This window comes from Pezoporus occidentalis, unplaced genomic scaffold (assembly GCF_034315485.1).
Source record: "Pezoporus occidentalis ecotype Australia unplaced genomic scaffold, CSIRO_AGI_Poc_V1 ctg104, whole genome shotgun sequence".
NCBI lineage: Eukaryota > Metazoa > Chordata > Aves > Psittaciformes > Psittacidae > Pezoporus > Pezoporus occidentalis.
Window position 1 is genome coordinate 1,611,632 of NW_026912822.1, and position 20,171 is coordinate 1,631,802.

General features: G+C 46.4%; 1 protein-coding gene across 9 annotated transcripts in view; it reads right to left on the minus strand.

Moving 5' to 3' along the window:
• SIDT1 (SID1 transmembrane family member 1) overlaps positions 1-15,413 on the minus strand; it is a 37,290-nt gene extending 21,877 nt beyond the window's left edge. For 8 of the 9 annotated variants that reach the window (XM_062618475.1, XM_062618458.1, XM_062618440.1 and 5 more), the window contains exons 1-4: positions 15,211-15,413; positions 3,162-3,283; positions 2,061-2,231; positions 1,811-1,856 (exon numbers count right to left, since the gene is read on the minus strand). In XM_062618475.1, the coding sequence (XP_062474459.1) occupies positions 1,811-1,856; positions 2,061-2,231; positions 3,162-3,283; positions 15,211-15,399 (528 nt within the window). In that variant the 5' untranslated portion in view covers positions 15,400-15,413. Of the gene's footprint in view, positions 1-1,810; positions 1,857-2,048; positions 2,232-3,161; positions 3,284-15,210 lie in introns of those variants that run through there. The other variant, XM_062618484.1, reaches the window with a different exon arrangement.
• Positions 15,414-20,171: the final 4,758 nt, after the last annotated feature.

Here is a 20,171-nt window from a genome sequence, read left to right on the forward strand (position 1 = left end):
TTTCTCTTATCAGTTCAGCTTTAAAAATAATTCAGCTATATCTCTGAAAAAAAACTGGGAGATGCTAACACCTGCCAATATTCCTACTTTTCCTCTGGGGGCAAGGAATGGTGAGGTTTGTGCTCCCATACTTTCAGCAGGCCCACAGGACAGTCTGTAGCATCAGGAAATACCCTTCCTTGTCCTAGCAAGGGTCTTTTCAGATCTGGGCAAAAGATGTCCCAGGAAACAGCGTTATTTGCATCTTCTTCCATTAAAAGTTTGATGTCCTACACCAACTTGCTGCTGAAGGAGGAGGGTGTTTTGTGCCAGCAGGCAGGCTCGTCACAAGGGCTCCCATCAACCTACCTGAAGCCCAGATGCGGCTGCACAGGCTCACAGCCACAGTTTCCACAAGGGGCTGATGGGCACCTCACCCCAGAGTTTACCCTTAGGAAGTTTTAGGTCCTTGAAGAAGTCACCCATGAGGATTTCTCTATCATCATCTTTTTAAGCCACGCTTATACCAGAGTACAGAATTAACATAAGGGGCATTGACACCTACAGTTTTCTGCTTCATAGGCTGTGTGTGGTATAAACACATTCAGGCAATACTCCTGACCTATACAATCACTTCTAATTTCTCCTTCTGCCCTAAGGCATGAACTGAGTTCCAGACAACAACTCCTTCAGTTGTCCTTCAGTTTTTTTCCAGTCTTAGGGCTATTCCAACACCCATATAGTTTTTGAATTGCCTTTTTTCCCCCTGAAAACTACTTAATACTTTGATATACAAAAGCCTCAGCACTATAGGAATGAAGAAGCACCTTCTGCTCTCTAACATCTGGTCTGTAATTAAAGTCATCAATCTCATATTATTAACTGTGATAAATAACAGACCAAACTCACAAAGTTAATTCCAGGCCACATCCTAAAGACTCAACATTCAAATTACAAGATCCTAAGTAACAAGGGTTTATAAAGAGTCACCACCATTCCCTATTGCTTCTATAATGTAAAATACTGCATGTAACTGCAAACCAGCTTAAGACATTTGACAGCAAAAAAGATTAGCTGGAATGCCTGGTAATAGGAAACCTAAAATTAAGTGGTGTTACTAACAGTGATAGCACAAACAGAACTGGGGTACCAGACAGCCTGAGTAAATTACATACTTCCCCAGTTCTAAGAGCTCCTGTATCACTATAGTTACTGCCAACAGCAGTTTCATTCAAGAGAGGACTTGTAGTATCTGCAGGGCTCTAAACAGAGCTGCTCAGCTGGATGTGCTGAACATGTGTGCACTCTTCTGAAGTAATAATGAGGCATTTAGTTTAGCACCTCCCAAGTCACCTTGCTGCCATGAGCAAGGAACAGCAGTCTGAGTTCTGCTGTATCATTAGCTTATTTATTTAGGTATTTATTTTTCTCCAGTAAAGACTGCGTCTTGGCAAGTCACACTTAGGCAATTGAACCAGCAATGGCTGGAACAAGATACTGGTGCACACCATCTCCTTTCCCATTAAGTGTAGCAGTCCAATGGCCTCTGGCCTTCTGTACATTTCTGGAATTTCCTGAACTACAGACACTGCTCGTTTGCTCTGGTCATGGTTTTTTGGTTTACTTAACTGCTTTGCAAGAGGACCCAACCATGCCCCTAGAGGGGCTAAAGCACTGTTACCTCTTCACTATATCCACAGAAAATTTAAGAGGAAGGAAGTTTCCCTGCATCCTAAGAGAAATAACCTAGTCATGTAAGGTTTTTGCTATCTCTAACAAAGGACTGCATCAACCATTTGGATGTGGTAAGACACACAGTACACCTCCTTACCTGGGGTTGAGATGGGCTGGCAGTGAAGTTAAAGGCTTTGTTGGTCCTACAAAAGAAATGCCAGCATGTTGAAGTCTAAAACTTTCAGAGCTGGAACTCAAAAAAAATACCTTTAGATTAAGCAAAATAAAACATAATCTCCTTTTGTTGTTCTTGGAAGGAAAAAGGGAAGAGTCACAGCAGATTAACCAAATCCCTATGGAACAGATACATGAAGAAATTACATTTGTGTTCTCACATCCCAGCTTACTCAAGTTGGAAGTTCTCAAGCCTGGTGACTAGTAGCTCATACGCAATATTAAACGGTGCCATGGAAGCAACGTCCACAAATATGATCTGGTCAGCAGATCCTGTCTCAGGTGTTGGCTCAGAAGGACAGAGGGTACGACTCACTTCTTGGTAATTGTAGGTCCTCTGATAGCTACAACAGCCAGGGGAAGGAAGGAAGGGGAAATTGGATGGAAAAAGAGAGAGAAAGCAGTTAAAAAGTTCCTTGGCAGTTCCAAGAATGACATAATCCCCTGCTTGCATAACTGAAATACTAATCTGAAAGACCAAGATCATCGAGCCTTTTATTCAGAGCTCAAACTCCACCTCTGTTGCATCTTGTGGTTTGTATAAGGGAGTAGCCATCCCCAACATTTCACTTCCCTCAAGGCTGCCTGCTCCATCTGCAGATCTAGCACATCTGCCATTTGCTGGAGGTAGAGAGAGCAATGGCAGCCCAGGACAGCCATCAGGCAAAAGACTGCAGGGTATCTGCTGCCAGGCACCAGCATTTCAGTGGCAGGATGAAACTTCCCACCTCAGGTGGTCTAAGGTGCTTGCAACGTCTCAGTACTTGCAGCCTGATGAGCTTTGAGATTGCTGAAGATACACATCAGCATCACTTTCACAAGGAAAATATTCCCAAAACAACCACCAGCAGCCATAATAGACTCATCTTAGATGTACCTGGGGTGAGAAACAGAGGAGAGCCCTTATTGCCCAAACGCACTGTAACACAGCAGTTAGGGTGCTCTTCTGAGAGCTTGCTCCAAACCTGAGCACAAGAACTGCTTGCACATACCGTAAGCAACTGTGGAAGTGACAACAGTGCTGTGTGTTGGATTCACTGACTAGCAATACAGGCAGATCTCCAGCAGACATATATGAGAAACCAAGCAGGCTGCCAACTAAGAGGTTACCTACCAAATCCTAGTCTTCCTGTGTTCAGCTGACAATTAGCAATCACACTTTGCAACCAAGCCCTGTGGTCTACACAAGCAGCAAGATGTAGCACTTGAGGAAGGCTGATGAGGGATACAGCTGGCAGACAAGTGTGTTACAAGGAAGAGACTCCAGTACTTACAGGCCTCGAAAAATTAGTGGGACCTGCCATGACAGCACTCCCTTCTGTTGGCGAACTACAAACAGGACAGGATATTGGAGGTTCTCAGAGCTGCTGTTCACATACACCCGCACTGCATCAACCTGTGGGAAGAGAAAGGAAAGTCAGATGGGTGTTAGCCGAAGGGAAAGAACAAGACAGCTTCAAATCCAGGTGGGAGAAGCCTGCCCCCTTCCTCAGTCTGACCTAGATGCTGGCAATATCCACAGGGAGATCAACACTGTCACTGCACTGGCTATTCATTCAGATCCAGAGGTCATTTATAGAAATGCCTCCTCGCTGCTGCTCTAATCCAGAATCACAGAGGGGACTGTCAGACAAGACACAATGGACAGATGCAGCAGATGTAATAAGACATTCACTTACCCAAATGGGAGCAACCTGAATAACTTGTGCTATGAAAGCAAGCAAACATACACACAAAACAGCGAGATGACCATAACCCATACATACACCACCTAACAAAACAAGAATACACTGCTGACTGCCCTCAGCTACACAAGGAAGGCTGCTTCAGGTTGTGAGCAAGGGTTTTAATGGAACCCACTGCACCAGCAACTGGAGTTTCTCCTTACATTATCTGGCCACCACACAGTTGCAGAGGTAGTATGGCTGTGGAGTAGAATGCCCTCAGTTTTCTATTTGCTTTGAGAAGCAAGCAAGCAGCCTGTATGCACCAAATGGCAATGCCACCATTTCCATTTGAAGAGAACAACCCTTCAGCTCTCTCTCCAGAGCTGCACACGTCGCTAAAGAAAACAGGGTATGAGAATGCATAACTTATCAGAAGAGACAGCACACCTCTGTTGATGACATTGATGACTGATGATATATGGATGATATGATGTGATATGAGAGCATATGAAGTAGATAAGACACACACATTCGAAGCCCACCACATCTTGAAAAATTAGTCTGTCAGTTGATCAGTGAAACACAGATATCTTAACTGTATGTCCTCCAAGAACAGCAAAGTAGAAAAAACATCCAGAGGTAGCAAGGTAGCAGAAGAACAGCTACTCTGGATGGCAGCTTAAGCGTACATTGAGCAAGTACCTTCACAGGTAGCTCACCGTTCGATGAGACAAGCCCTTAAATCCAAAGAGGACAGGCAAGCCTTGGAGCCTAATTTCCTTTGGAGCCTCTATCAAGAACCCATTTTGAAACAGCAATTCCTGCCCTTGCAGGAGACAGTAATTCACAGCACCTAACATGACACAAGCATCCCATCCTCACCTTTTGTAAATTTACTGTATCTTGCTCAAGGCAAAGTTGCTCAGGGCTCAGTCAGGTTCTGGATATCTCCACAGATGGAGACTCCACAACCTCTCAAGCAATCTGTTCCAGTTTTTGACTGCCCTCACAGTTACGAAAAAAGAAAGAACAAAAAAAGTTCATGCGGAATTTCCAGTGTTTCATCTTATTGCCCCTTGTCCTGTCGCTAATACCCATGGACCCATTGAGAAGAGGCCAGCTCCCCCTTCTTCCATCGGGTGTTTATACACAGTAATGAAATCCCCTCTTCGCTGGGCTGAACAGTGCCAACCCTTGCAACCTCTCCTCATAGGACTGGACTGGCAGTAAGTCCATACAATTGCTGTATTGAGGAGAACTAGACACAGTATTCCAGGTGTGAAAGCTTTGTAACTGCCCAAGACAAACCTGGGGAGCATGTGACCCCCCCATCTTTTACAACACAAGGCCACCTCTGTAAGAACTTCCTAGACAAGCCCAACAGTTCAACTGCTCATACAGGGACTCATTAGTGCTCCATTCACACACACTTTTACCCAGACACCCTCCTGCTTGTCTTAATGTCCACTGTTGAATCTAGCATCATCTGGGCCAACCTTTCTAGGCACTGAGGATTTCTTTTTTGAGATCTTAAGCCTGCCCCACATAGTCTAAGCAGTCAATTTTCTTTCGAGGACGGGAGGGGTGGGGAGAGAGAAGGGAGGGAGAAACCTGCCTATGAATCCAAGCCTATTAGACATTTACTTCACTAACAATAAGCAATGCCAAGACTAATCCATGCTGTTAAAGACTGATCATCTATTTCCATGCAGCCCTGCTGTTGTGGCAAGTGCCACACAAGATGCCTGCAGGGCCTGCTCAGGTAAGCAAAGACTTTTGTGAGTTTTAGCTTCCCGCATATAGTTACTATGCACTACTGAAAGGTCTCTTGATTCTGCAATGACATGCTATAATCATCTCCATTCTACAGATGCCAAGACTCAAGTGTGCAAGAAGAGGCAGAAGGGCACAAGCAACATGTTCAGAGATTAACTTGTGGTGGTGCCCGAGACATTCAAAGCCCAAGATCTGCTCCCTGTATAGTTTGTACTGCATGACCCTCAGAAACATCACGTTAAGTGGGACGGTGTCATAAAGCCTGCAGCTCACAGCTCTGTCCCCTTCCTGCTGCAGTACTGAATGGCCGAGAAGCCACTACATTTGCAGCTACCTGGGGTGCATATTTCCCTCCCAGGTCACATCCCTCCGGCTCCTTCCAGCAGTTGCCCAGCAATACTCTGCTCCCCAGATGACAGATCTGTAGTCTCTCTTCTGGGCAGCACTCAAGCAACCCACTCTCTTCCTTCATGCTCTGCTGATATCTCACCTGGAGCCCCTTGCCTGTTTTTTGAACCCTGGTGCTCCCCAAAGCTCCAGTGTTTGCAAACACACCTCCAAGCAATTTTGTTCACGCAATTCCACAAATTCTCATCCCAAGGTTGTTATAAAATTAGTGGAAGTGACCTCCTCAAGACGAAACCTCCATTTAGCCTAATCTTTGATCCTGATGACCAAAGCTTGTGCAGGATGACTCTTGGAGGACACTCCTTTTGCACCGAGGCAGGGGCAGGACCGCTTCAGAGACTTCTGCTCCTCACATTCCTTCCCATTGCCAAGCCTCTGCCATGTGTGACTCCCCTCCTCAACATCCAAGCTGATTGCATTTTTGTTTCTCAGATGAATGACCTTGAGGTTTTTCCTGTATTTTGAGGTGGCCAGAGCAGTCAGCTGAATAAAGAGAGCGCTCTCAGCACTATATAAAAACGTGTTAGACCAGGAAAGACAAATATTTGTACTTTGTTTCTATCACCACCCTGGAGATAGGGGGAGGGGGGAAAAAGGAAAGAAATAAACATATCTGGATTCCATACTCTAGATCGGAACAGGCAGAAGGAGCCGGGGCCTGAATTCACACAGCTGAACAGGAGCAACACAGCTGCAAACATAAAGGAGAACAAACCGGACTCTTGTTGACATAAAGAGTCCTTGAACTGTTTATTAAGTCTGCATTTCTCACAGAGATTACACATCAGCTTAAGACTGTGGGGATATGAATTTAAGGGCAGGCAGGAGGTTGCAACAAGAGTTCCTGCTGCAAGCAAAGCTTTTCGAGAGCTTTCCTGTGGATTCCTTTCCACCACCTCACACCAAGCAAAGCCTTCGAATCACACCAGGGCTCCACCACGTTCTCTGCCACACCTACACACAAGCCACTCCTTGCAAGACCTCTGGGGATTATCTGTCCAAATTGCAACAGCACTTGGGTATGGACCTGAGAAGGCATCAAGCCAAGCCAGTGGGCAGGGAACGCATCCAGCAAGCACACAGGGAGGCTGCTAGTTACAATGGAAGGTCTCAGTGCAGGGTGCGTCTACAAATGCCATGGAACTGCTGCTGTTGCACAAGAAAGAGGTGCTTCATCATACGTAAACCCCAAAATTAAGTGAAGTAGGACACAGTTGGATGGGCTACAGCAATTGAAGCAACGAATGAAGTACATAGTTGTCAGTACCAAACTAAGCTGCTCTTCCCACTGACAACACAACAGTGGGAAGCTGAGACCCTGAAGGAATAGATACAAGACAGTGACAGGCATTACAGAACCTCTTTCCTGCCCTCTTATGAGATATGAGCACTCCTTCTGTCTGACAGCAAAATAAATGGAGCTCAGAGGAGCATTCCCTTTCAGCCTTTCTCTGTCTTTGTGCCCTAACATCAATAAGTCTTAATTGCCAAAAGCCATCTGTCAAATAACCTTGGCCCACAGTTTTCTTCCAGCATTTCTGCCAGGAGAATTAAATACCCAAAGCAGCATAAACTAAGCAGCAGACTCAGTGTGTCAGGCACAGCCACAGCCACATTAATGTAATTGTTCCAGGATTCGTATTTTTCATTTCAAAGTTCCACTTTGCGCAAACATGCTCTGTGGATTTACTGTCTGCCGTGGTCATTCCCAGGAGTTCACTTGTTTGCAAGAGTATCTGTGCAGCATAAATGGAAGACAAATACAAAGCATGTTAATATTTACCTTTTCCTGGTTTTGAAATGTTGTCCTCTAACCAATGTCACTAGGGAGCCTCCAGGACAGCCAGAAATTAAAACCAGGAGCAGGCATGCTGGATGAAGGAGGTGCCTGTTCCTGACTACCCTCAGGCTTCGGGAAGACATTAAAAGAAAATAAGTTCTTTTTTTGAGGAGCCAGTTAAGAAACAAACTGTTCTCTAATAAATAGCATCTTCCTAACCCACAGGAGCTGGAACTCTGGGTTAGGGCAACCCTTGAAACAAGTGTGTTTAGAATCTTCCCAAATCTGCTGCCACTCCAAGCTCACAGCAATAACTCCAGGGATTACGGTCACAACATCAACATCTGTTTTTTTTTCTTGGCTCCCAGGTTCTTCACCTCAGTAACACTTCAGATGTGGACTGAGTTACATATCCTACATGTTGCCTTCATCTCTTTGTTTAAAACCGTTGTTCATTTGTTTTAAAACAAACTGAAGTAGCTGTTTCCATGCCCAAAGAAAAACATAAGCATAATGAAATGAAGGCCGTTTCTGAAATCCTGTGTTTCTCTAAGTACACACAGCAGAAAATAACATTTGCTTATGCAAACACACTAAACTACATTCTCAACCCAAGCAGATGGCACACCCTTGCAATACAGCTTTTACAGGCTGCACTTTCATTCCCTAAATATCCCCCAAAAGAGCAGATGAAGTCTGTGTAGGAAAAGCTTTCTACCCAACAACTTCTACACAAGTTATTTAAGGACATTTCAGGCTCCACTTTCAATGCAAATGTTTGTAATACAAATTGCTGCACTGTTCTTGGAAAGGGTTCAAACCCAGGGGGGACACTTTGATGAAGTTACTCTTATTCAGCAATTTTTAGCGTTTTAATCGAAACATTTTGGGGGTGGGAAAGGGGTGGCAGGGGGGAGGGACACAGACAACAAAACCTGAGTGTCTTTGATTTCAAACAACAGAGCAGCCCAACAAGAGAGTGATTTGAAGATTAAGAACAAAATTCAAAAGAGATGCTTCAGTTCAATGGCAAGTTACCAGGCTTGACAGCATCAACTTACACATTGGAAATAAAAGTAAAGTACTTGCCAGCACCAAAGCGACCATCCGAAGGTCTGCAGGCCACTCTGCAAGAAACCAGAGTGGATCTCAGGCGTTTTTCTTAAAGCCTGCAAACTGATATCCTCCTTCAAGATGTGCTCTCTTTTTCCCCTCCAGGTAGGGAAACCCAGAAAGAACAAAATCCTACAATGTTAATTAGTAACTTCAGTTGAAGTGATTTAAGGTGGGCACACAATCTCCTCCCCAGCTCAAAGCTAAGCAACCTCCCATGTCGCTCTTTCACTGAGGATTTCCAATTGTTGCCAGAGCCAAAGTTTCCAAGACTGTGTTTTTTCTGCTGCAGAAAACAACAGTCCAGCTTGTGTTTTCAGTACATCCCCACTCCACTTCTGTCACAGTGTACTTTTGCTTTCTTCTGTAAGCAAGAGCTTTTCACACAGGGTGAGGAGCAGCCAAGAAACCCCGCTAAGAAGCAGCAAGAGCATTCCAAGTGCTGTGTGCTCTACACTGCTATGCTGTCATCTCCTAGGGTTGGTTGTTTCCTTTAAAGGAGATTAATTAGATATACAAAAGTTATTCCAAAAGGATTCTGTTGAACCTTGCTTGGCTTCAGACTTTATATACTAGAACTTGCTTTGGTTTTCCTTGATCTGACATTGTGCCAACATTTCTACCTCGTAAGAAATTTAATACTAGGCTCCAGAAATGGTGTGCTGAGGCCCTTCCAGCATCCTGTGGTGAACAGACTAGTTCCAGCAACTGAAAAGTAACTGTGTTCAGGTCCTGGAGACCCTGCAGTAACAAAAGCTCTACTGACCTTAGGAGATCTTCTTGTTCAAACATTCATAGTCGTCCCAACTTGTGTTTTACCTCCATCTTTGTGGCTAAAATGCTGGGCTTCCACTCAGCATTACTGGAAGACAAAACCTTACCTGTGCTCCCCAATATAGCTAAGGTTCAGCCACCCCCAGACAGAAGATAACAGTTTTATTGTATGCATGGAATAGCTGTAGGCTGAAACTTGAACTAGAGCCAAGATTAACATTATGGAGAAGGCACACAGGAGAGCAAGGGAATGCTTTGAGGCAGTTTAGAAGAGTTCTATACATGAAGCCCAAAACCAGGTGAAAAAATGGTTTCTAGAGGTTTTTATAATGAACATGGCTGCTGCTGGAGTGGGACCTACATTCACCTGTGAAACAGAAGATTTAATCACTGCCACTTATTAAACCAGACTGCCCTGTAGCAGATCAAGGAGTTTCCCTATAGCTATGACAGATGGCTTTGGTCTGAGCAAGTGACTCATCACAAAACCCCAGAGGGTGAATTCCATTTCTGGCTCTTTGCCCAGAGCAAAGGAAGTGCAGCTGCTATCTACACCTGGGATATAAGAGACCCATTCACTAGGGAACAGAGGAATCCAAATGCATTATGCTCTCTGGGCTGGAAAAAGCACTTGGTCTCTATTAGAGGGTCACAAAGCTTAAGACATCTAATTAATAGAATTCTGTTCTTCCTAGTGTTGATTCCCCTCTTCCTTTAGATCACCCAACTTTTTCACATCTGCATTCATAAAGGAAGGAAAGGTAATGATGTTAGCAACTCTCCATGGTGGCACACAGCCTCTGTCACTCATTCACTGAGAGTAATTCTTTCTTACTTACCATCCCTCAGACAGACTCCATATAGGAAAGAGGCACTCCAGAGCTACCCATCCTCACAGGGCACAAGAAGACACAGCTTAATCTACTGCCAATCACAGCTTACAGTAAGGCTGGGCCATATGGTAACATACTGAGGCTCTGTTCCTAGTCCTGGCAAGGGAAGAGGAGGAAGAGGAGGAAAATATCACCCACTCTTTCTCCTAAAATAGGTGCAGCCCACTGCTCAGCTTGAGCTCATCATATAGGTGCAAGCCCACTGCTCAGCTTTTGGGCTTATCACAACGAAGATGCACTGCATGAATGTCCAAGAGCTGTGTCTGGATTACAGCCGCTTTGCTTACAAATGGAAAGATGGAAACTTGTTCTCCCGAGAGATACCTGGACTATAGTTAGGAAATCAAGTATTTCCCAAATCATGCCTTCAGCTGACCTGAGCTCCAACTTAGGAAGAGCTTTTGTTGTCTCCAGCAGTCTTCTTCCTCATAATACTGTCCTACGCCACTTGGGACCTGGTACAGGAGATACTCACATACACAATATTAGTGGTATTTGTGTTTTCAGCAAATCAACCACTAGCAACTACCAGAGCTTACAGAGGTGGAAAGAGTCATTCACTTCGAATTCCTTTGGTACTCCCACACACTCATTTTTTGCCTTTTGCAAGCACAGAACTAAGCAGGGTCTCTGACTTGTCACAGAAAGGTTTCTCCAGTCAATGGTAAATCTACCAGAAACATTCTACAACTCTTGTTCAGTCTTCTGGGTAGGAACACACTGCACAGGTAGCCCCAGCAAATCCGTTCTCCTTCCTTCCACCCTCCCAAGTTGAGTTTGTTGAATTGGAGATGTTCATGAGTGTGCTCATTTTTTCCCCATCCTGACTGACTCCAGTTTAAACAATACTAAAATAAGTAATCCTATTTGCTCAAGTAACTGTTAACCAGACTTGTGATAGTGCACATCTGCCTTTGCTGTTAGAACAGGGGTGCAGTGACAGGCACAACAGCTGGGTTTATTACTGTCCTTTTTACACTCACAGTTAAACATTAAACAAACAGCTGTGCAGAGGGGAAGATTCCCAAGTGCAGCCAGGAGGAGAAGGGAACTAGAAATGCAATAAGGCTACCTTAGAACAAATGGAGACTTTCCACCATGAGGAAGCAGTTTCTCACATCCCTCTGTTCACAGGCCATCTTGAGAAGACTTGCGGCACAGGTGGCTGTGCTTCTCCTTACACAGCTTCACCCTACAGCTCCACCTCAGGAATTAAGTCCTAAATCCTAACTGCCAAGTACAAAAAAAGCCTGACACCTCCTGCTTCAAGACACAAGATGAAGCTTGCATAGCACGTAGGATTTCTCCCGCTCCACACACACAGAGACCTGGCAACATATATGTGCATCAGAGTTCCAGCTAGGTGACTTGAACAGCATACGAGTAACCTTATTTTCATTTTACACATCCAAGAGCTGCACAGAAGGGAAGTCATCTGCCTGTCTCAAAGCAGCTGTGCTCCAGAGGCCTAAGTTGTACTTTCTTAACCTTGTACGCATCTGCTCGTCAACAGTCTGATAGGACTTGCTTTTCCCTTTCCCTTGTGCATGCATACTTGTATCCCAAGGAGTAAGGAAGATTATGTGGATGAAGAACATCCTTTGAGATCAGGCAAGCACAACACTTCTCACAGAGTGGTAACTCTCTAAAGCACCAAACAGGATGCCCCATCCCTGGCAGTGTTCAAGGCCAGGCTGGATGGGGCTTTGAACAACCTGGTCTAGTGGAAGGTGTCCCTACCCATGGCAGGGGTGGTTAGAACTAGATGAGCTTTAAGGTCCCTTCCAACCCAAACCATTCTCTGATTATATGGTTTTACAATATAATTACTTCCTTTCTCTCATCCATCATTCAAACACTTGCTATATCCAGCTGCACTGTCACATGTGCCCAGGCAGCCATAGCACATGTGCAACCAGAACAAATCCAAAGAATCATGGGTTCTCAGCTCTTACATCTTACCCTTGGCTCCATGTCATCCCTTGCTTTGTAGGCCTGCCCTCATGAGGGAGAACAATAGAGAGGGCAAAACCAGCAGAACTTACAGCTCAGGGAAAAAAAAAATATCCATTTCAGAGCCAGACCACTCTGGCCCTGACTTTGCTTCAGAGGGAAAGCCATTAAACTCACCCACTGCAACCCTTCCACATAGAAAATGCTCTTTTTATTCAATTATATTTCCTGTAACTCAGGTTAATGGTCCATGTGGTATCTGCCTCAAGGCATCAGAGGCTTCTGGCTGACCTGCCATCAGCACAGACAGGAAGAGACTGAGAAAGCCCAAGATGAGTAGAGAGCTTGCAAGTGGCAGGCAACCGGCAAACTATGGCTGACATTTCACTCACTAAGAGTTCAAGGCTAAAGATTACAGTGGAAGGCAAACACCAGTACAATGAGTTTTTGCAGGACTTACATTCCTTCAGAAGACTCAATAACTACCCAGAGGACAGCACCTCCCTAAGTATCTACACGACTTTTGCACAAGAAATACCTGCCCACAAGAGCATAGTACCAGATTAAAATCAAGATTTCCACTATCAAGCTTCTAAACCTTAAACAACCCTCATCAGCAGGGAGGTGCAGGATCACCAGAACAGATCAACTTCTGCTTCTGACCAGGCTGGCAAGAGGAGACCCAGCCGTGTTTGGCTCTCATTAGTTCAGGGCTGTAGTGGGAAGGGGGCTGTGCATACCTGCAGCCATTATCCCAGTTATGCCAGACACCTTCTTGCAGGCTTCTGCTTCAGCTCAGGAACAGCATCTGTAGGGCTTCTCAGTGAGGAACCATAGAATGCTTTTAGTTGGAAGGGACCTTTAAAGATCAGCTACTCCAAACACCCTGCCATGGGCAGAGGGACATCTTCACTAGATCAGGTTCCCCAAAGCCCCGTCCAACTTGATTTTGCATGCTCCCAATGATGGGGCATCCACAACTTTTTAGAGCAACCTGTTCCAGTGTCTCACCACTCTCATTGTAAAAAAATTTCTTCCTTGCATCCAACTCAAATCTATCCTCTTTCATTTCAAAGCTGTAGCCCCTTGTTCTATCACTACAGACTTGTAAAAAGCCTCTCTTCATCCTTCTGATAAGACCCCTTTATATACAGAAAGGCCACAATAAGGTCTCCCTGGAGCATTCTCTTCTCTAGGACCTTCTCTATCCTCATAACCTGTTCTGGGCATCCCATGCCAGAAAGCCTGGGACTGTCAATCTTTAAGTGGCCTTTCTCCTCCAAATTAGGTTTCACAGCAGGAGCTGGTTGCATGACCCTTTTAAAGCACATTCCTGGCAGTGCTTAGAGAGTTCTGCATTAAAAAAATATTAAGCCTCAAACCAGAGGTTTCCCATCTTAGATATGCCCTTGACCTGCTCAGCATCTCTGCAGAAATTTCACGTTCCAGCACACAGGAACATGGGGATCAGTCCACTCAAGTTTATGCTTAAATGCAGCAGCAGTCTGGACTAGGTGGCTCTTCACAGACATAGGAATGGTCTAGTGCCATTGAGCAGCAAATGCATTTCAATGCCCACAAACACCACGGAGCAGCCATGTGCTCCCTGACTGCCTCCTCCCACTCTGCATCACCCTAGATCTCCTTCTTTATGGAAGGTGTCTGGCAAATACACACTAACAGACATTAAATCAAAAGAACTAGATTCATTTTGGCTGCAGACAGTACTTGAGCTGTCACTACTAACAAGCCCCACTAACACATGGTCTGCCAACAGACTCTCATCCTAATACCCAATACCTGTAACACCTGAAAAAGCCTAATGCACATCACCATCAGCTTCCACACAGAGGCTCATGCCCAAAGCATGCTTTTGACCTACTGGGTTCAGTAGTGACACCTAAGAGGTAAGTAATGCTGGGCTCAGTTGCATCACAGCCCTGACACACAACTCCTGCCCCATAAATACCAGCTGCATTTTATTACATAGTAACATACATAAAGAGGAGTCTTTAAAGCTCTGGAATTTCAGAGTAAAGCAAAGCCTCCCAAAGGGATGGTTAACACTATCTCCCCCTGCTTCACCTCCTCCCCCTTTTATCATGCTCTGCACCAACTCCCTTCATATTGAAACATGACAAATACAGTGTGGGAAAAGCAGTATTTTCTGATTTTTCGTGTCCTGTGCAGCTGAGGACAGGAGCAAAGATTCGTTTGCCAGGTTCACCATCTTTTTGGTTCATCAGAACATCCTGCCCAGCAATTAAAACCCAATCCAAACAACGGGGACAGTTTCCAAGGTACCACTTAGCTCCTCAGATAAACACGACATTAAAAAGGGGGGGAAGGGGAAAAAAGCCGCAATAGCTATGAGAGGTTTCCTCCCCCCATCACTAAGCCATGGCTTTAGCAGTGCTGCTGGGCAGCCTCCTCACATAGCACCTTACTTGTCTCACCTTCCAAGGGAGCACACCCTGATCCTACAGGAGTGTTAAAGCGTGGGAAATGGTATTTTAAAAGGCTTATTAACTGCACAAACACACACCCCTTTTATATAGATATATGTATTTTAGATAGTACTATTATCCTCTTAATTCCCTTCTAGACTTTAAGACCATGTTGCTGCTGGCAGCACTGGCTACCAAACCCCCATGTGGGAAGCTGTACCGCCCACCCTGTGTCCTCTGGCCCCTCAGCCCCGTGTCCCGGCCGTGCCAGGTAAGCCGGCGGGAGGACGAGCGGAGCCCACCGGTGCACCGCGGCCGGCTCCCGCGGAGGCAGGAGGATGCAGGCAGGACCCCCCGGCCGCTGAGGGGCAGCCCGGCCCCCTCCCGCAGAGCGGCGGAGACGCAGCGGCGCCGGTTCCCCCCACCTCCGGCCACATCGGCGGGAAGAGGGCGAGGGGCCCCGGTACACGTCCCTGCCGCGGGGAAGCCGGCGCTCCGCGGGAAGCTCCTACCTGCCCAGGCTGGCTGCGGTAAGCGAAGGCGTAGACCCGCTCCGCGCTGATGTTCACGTTGCCCCGGTAGACACGGCCGAAGGCGCCGGGTGCGGGGCTGCCCTCGGGGCCGGCCACCGCCGCTGCCGCCGCTGCCCAGAGCAAGGCGCAGAGCGAAGCCCCGGAGGCCGGGGCCGTCCCCCGGGCCATGGGCTCGTCGTCGGCGCCGCTGCCAGTCCCACGGACCAACCTCACGCCGGCCGGCCGACCGGTGCAGCACCCGGACCCACCTCCCGCCAGCTGGGCGGGCGCTGAGCCGCTGTATTTGCAATTTAAATGAACAGCTCGGCCACACGAGGGGGGAGCAGTCCCACACCCCTGCCCAGAGAGGGACCCTCTGCAGCCCGGCCGGAGGCGAAGGGGAGGGAGGAAAGGGAAGGGAGTCCGGCGGGCTGGCCCCGGGGAGGAGGGTCTCCTGCCTGTGCCCGGCCCCAAATTCTGAGCCGGCTTTGGCAGATGGTTGTCAGGGAGCATTTCCCCCTGGGGAGCTGTGCTGTGAGCTCAGGGGCACCGTCAGACACATGGATACGGGGCCGCGGCAGCGGCATCCGCGAGGCTTCAACACTCCCAAGCCCACCGAGTCAGCGCTCTGCCGGCTTGCACCTGCAATGCATCTTGCACGGGGCCGTCCCCAGCCTTCAGTTTTGGCTGCTCGTAACTTTGGGATAAATGCCCTCGTCTTTTAGTTCTGTCCGAAGGTGTGAGAGGCTGCAGCAAAACGTAATTTCGTTAATTCAAGCATGGCTTGGTACATCTTGCATTGAGTCGTTCGTGAAACTGGTATGACTGTGATACCCTTAACCTTTTTCAGCAAGGTGGGAGAGATACTGTTGGGCTGCGAAAGCTCCAGGGGTCTCTTGCATGGCTTAACCCTTCTGTGTTCTGCTGAAAACACATCTGGGAAATGTGTCACATGCCATGGCAGAGATGCACTTCTAAGAGAAGATAGAGCGTTACTAGAAGGCAACCAGAAAGGTTTTTCTGACTGAGGATGAACTTGCAGGAGACCCCGTTTTATAAAGCCAGTCTGCAGTCTCCAACGGTGGTGATGCTGGCCACAGAAGTTTTACAAGCTTAGGTTTTGGCTTCAAGACAGAGATTTCCTGGGGGTCACTTGGCATCTTCAGAGGAAAAGTTGCAAAGCTCAGTAAAACGAGCCAGCATGTGTTACGCTGTAGTTTTGATCTTCGGGCCTTTGTGTAATATCTGCCAAAAGAAACAAAACCAAAACAGTTGTCAGTGATTTCCAGTGTTTGTCCTGAAGCAGGCTGCTGTTCAAGTCACCCTGCCTTTTGGCAGAGTCCCAGGAGGGGGTAGCATTGAGGGCAAAAAAATATTTGGGCTCTGCTAGAAGATGGACACTCAAACAGGAAGGTTTTGCCTCTCAGCCTGTATTATTATGCTGTGCATACCAGGAGACTTGTGCAATGTCACCTCTGAGCTCTTGTGACTCTGTCTTGCCTCTTACTGGGACACAGTATGACCTGTCCTGAGGGACTTCAGGCAGTGGTGGCACTGGGAGACTTGTGGCTTCCCTTCCTCACCCTGTGGAGACCTGAGCTCCTGAATCTATAGCTCCCTTCTCACCCACTGCCCTCTGGCAGGGTGAGCGGCCCTTTAGCAACATCTTTTCCCAGAGAAGAGAGGCTTCATGCAACAGGAGGAGGTATGGCACAGGGAGAGCACATCAGAGCCATGACAGGTTGCTCAGAGCAGTATGACAGATGGCACAAGGCCAGTATTCTGCAAATCAAGGTAGTTTTGACTGCTGCAAATGATTTTTGTGTCATTTGGTGCTGTGTGTATTTCAAACTGGGAGATCACTGTGTTATCAGTGCACTGTCCCTTCCCAGTCATGCTGTCCTCATGATGAAGAAGTGGCTTTTTATATAGTCCACATTTTCCAATGTATAATTACAGATTTCTTAAAGTACTTGCCCTGAGAGGATATACTTTTTGGTATCTTACCAAAGGCTTCACATTTTTTTCTTGTTTTAAATTTGAGAATTCAGCTTTTAGAAGTGTAATACTTTGTTCTTGTCTTCACTGAGTTTCATCTCACCGGTTTGAGGCTCTTTCTGCCATTTAGTGATGTTAAACTAATGATGTTCAAATCTTTGCCTCCAAAGTGTGGTACTGCCTGACTCCCTGTTATTTGCAGAAGTTTGACATCAAAGGTCAGTCACTAGTTAAAGTAATCAATCCTAGCAGACAGATCAGATCTCATAATTTGATGTACCTTCCTATAGACAGCAAAATAGCCACTGCTACAGTTTGGGAATTGTTTTTCAATGATACATACCTCTCATGTTAATACCACCTGAGACCTATTTGCCTTTAGGAGAGTGGTGTTCCAGGCAATGTCAAAAGCCCTACTGAAGTCAAAAGACATTTCATCTATTCCTTTCAGGACCTACTTAGTCAGTTATCTCAGCAAAGAAATAAATTAGGTTACTTTGACATAATTTGTTCTGGACAAACGCACACTGCCTGTTTCTCATTACTTTATTGTTATTTAATTGCTTGCACACTGATTGCCGAACAGCTTGTTCCATTATCTGTTCAAATAACAAAGGGAGGTCAGTTGCTTTATAACTCTTCACTCAGACCCTTTGATAAAGATGGGTATACTGTTTTCCCTTTTCACTTCTACCTGGATCTTGTTCTTGAATGGCAGCATGTATTCTGGAAAAAAAGAACTAGTCCTGTAAGAGACAATATGCTGATCTAGACAAACCATGGGTCTGAGGAAGTGGCCTGGTATTCCTGTATGTGCCACAATACTCTGGCATCAGGGGACAGTGAGGGCCAGCTGCTCTCTAAAGGACAGGGAGCTGAGTGCTGGGACATGGCCAGTGGAGCACAGACCTCACTGGCCAGGGCCTCATCCCACAGGATCTGTGCAAGGTGAGCAGGGCACGCCTAGAAAAGGCAGCTGGGGTCAATGGATAGTCCAGATTGCTGGACAAGTACATGGTGACGGGATAGGTCTGATGAGTCAGGTCCAGCGACAGCAGTTGGTGCTGGACGCAGCCCCATGATCAGCAGGCAAGTCCATAGCAGTGAAGCAGGTCTGAGATCTGGCCAAGAAGCTGGTCAGCAGGTCCAGGGAGATACAGGCCTGGCTGTCACAGAGCTGCAGTGGTAGCTCAGGCAGAGCCCAGCACCAGAGCCTCCCTGAGGTCTCCCTGCAGCCCTGCCTCCAAGGTTGCTGCAGGGAAAGGGGCAGCCCTCAGCTGTACTATCTCTGTACTATCAGTGAGCCCAGGGTGTCAGACCTCCAGGAAGGGGGTGATGCTCTCAGGGCCCTTGCCTCTGACTGTGTGTGGGGCACGTATTTCCCAATGTGGCCTGTTTTTCCAATATAAGCAAATCCTAGGGTTGTGAGTGTTTCAGGAGAAGGAGGAACTGTGCTGAACCAGAGGCTCACAAGAGAGTGGGTTTGGTGGTTTTTTCCCTTTTATTTCTTCTTTCTTCTTTTTTTTTTCTTTTTTTGCTGTAGCACAAAAGTAGAAAATCTCGTTGCTACTGGGGAGAAAAAAAAACAAACCAACACAGCTGAGAAATTACATTTCTCCTGGTAACCAGGGCTGCAAAAACATCCAAGATAAAGGAAAGATCTTTGTTACAAAGGAATTCCCCAAATCATACTAGCTTGGAAGGGGGGTGAGAAAGAGTATAAATGTATAACAAACCAAATGGTTTGGTTTTAAATCACTGCTCTTTGAGTATGTTGTCTGCATCTTATGTAAGCTCTGCTGTGAGTTAATAGATGCTGTAGATGCTCAGCTGGCTTCTGCAGAGATAAAGCAACATTTTCAGACTTTGCTGTAGATGCATGTGAAGAACAAGAAGAACTCAAGGGTAAACAGGCTTTTACAACATCTGATAGGACCTGCTCCCCATTTTCTTATAGGTGGCTGGAGTGTTTGAGAATAGGGTGGGTGAATGAGAAATACCTCTGTCTTGTATTAAGTATTTAATGTTTATATTTGACTGTAAATAGTACTCGCAGAGAGGTTTAAGGGGATTCAAAGTGGATGGTGTGTTGATCTATTTGTGACTTTATAACTTTCTTCTTTAGTAGACCTTATTTTTTAAGACAGTTTAAGTCCATATAGAATCATAGAATCATAGAATAGTTAGGGTTGGAAAGGACCTTAAGGTCATCTAGTTCCAACCCCCCTGCCATGGGCAGGGACACCTCACACTAAACCATCTCACCCAAGGCTCCGTTCAACCTGGCCTTGAACACCGCCAGGGATGGAGCATTCAACTTCCCTGGGCAACCCATTCCAGTTCCTCACCACCCTTACAGGAAAGAATTTCTTATATCTAACCTGAACTTCCTCTGTTCAAGTTTTAACTCATTACCCTTTGTCATGTCACTACAGTCCCTAATGAAGAGTCCCTCCCCAGCATCCCTATAGCCCCCTTCAGACACTGGAAGGCTGCTATGAGGTCTCCACGCAGCCTTCTCTTCTCCAGGCTGAATAGCCCCAACTTTCTCAGCCTGTCTTCATATGGGAGGTGCTCCAGTCCCCTGATCATCCTCATGCCCTCCTCTGGACTTGTTCCAACAGTTCCATGTCCTTTTGATGTTGAGGACCCCAGAACTGCACACAATACTCCAAGTGAGTCTCGCGAGAGCAGAGCAGAGGGGCAGGATCACCTCCATTTGACCTGCTGGTCACACTCCTTTTGATATTAGGAGAGAACTCCAGGTACACCCTTGATTCATGCTTTTTGGCTCCAAATTTTCAAGCAGGGAGTAATTAATCCAGTTCATTCCCTTGCACATGTGCCTCAGAGCAAGGATTTGTTTTACCGCAGGTGTTCATATGTTCAGTTTCAGGTTGTGAATGGTATCTATGTCTAGTGCCTACGCAGAAACTGAAGTTCAGATGCAACCTCCAGTATTC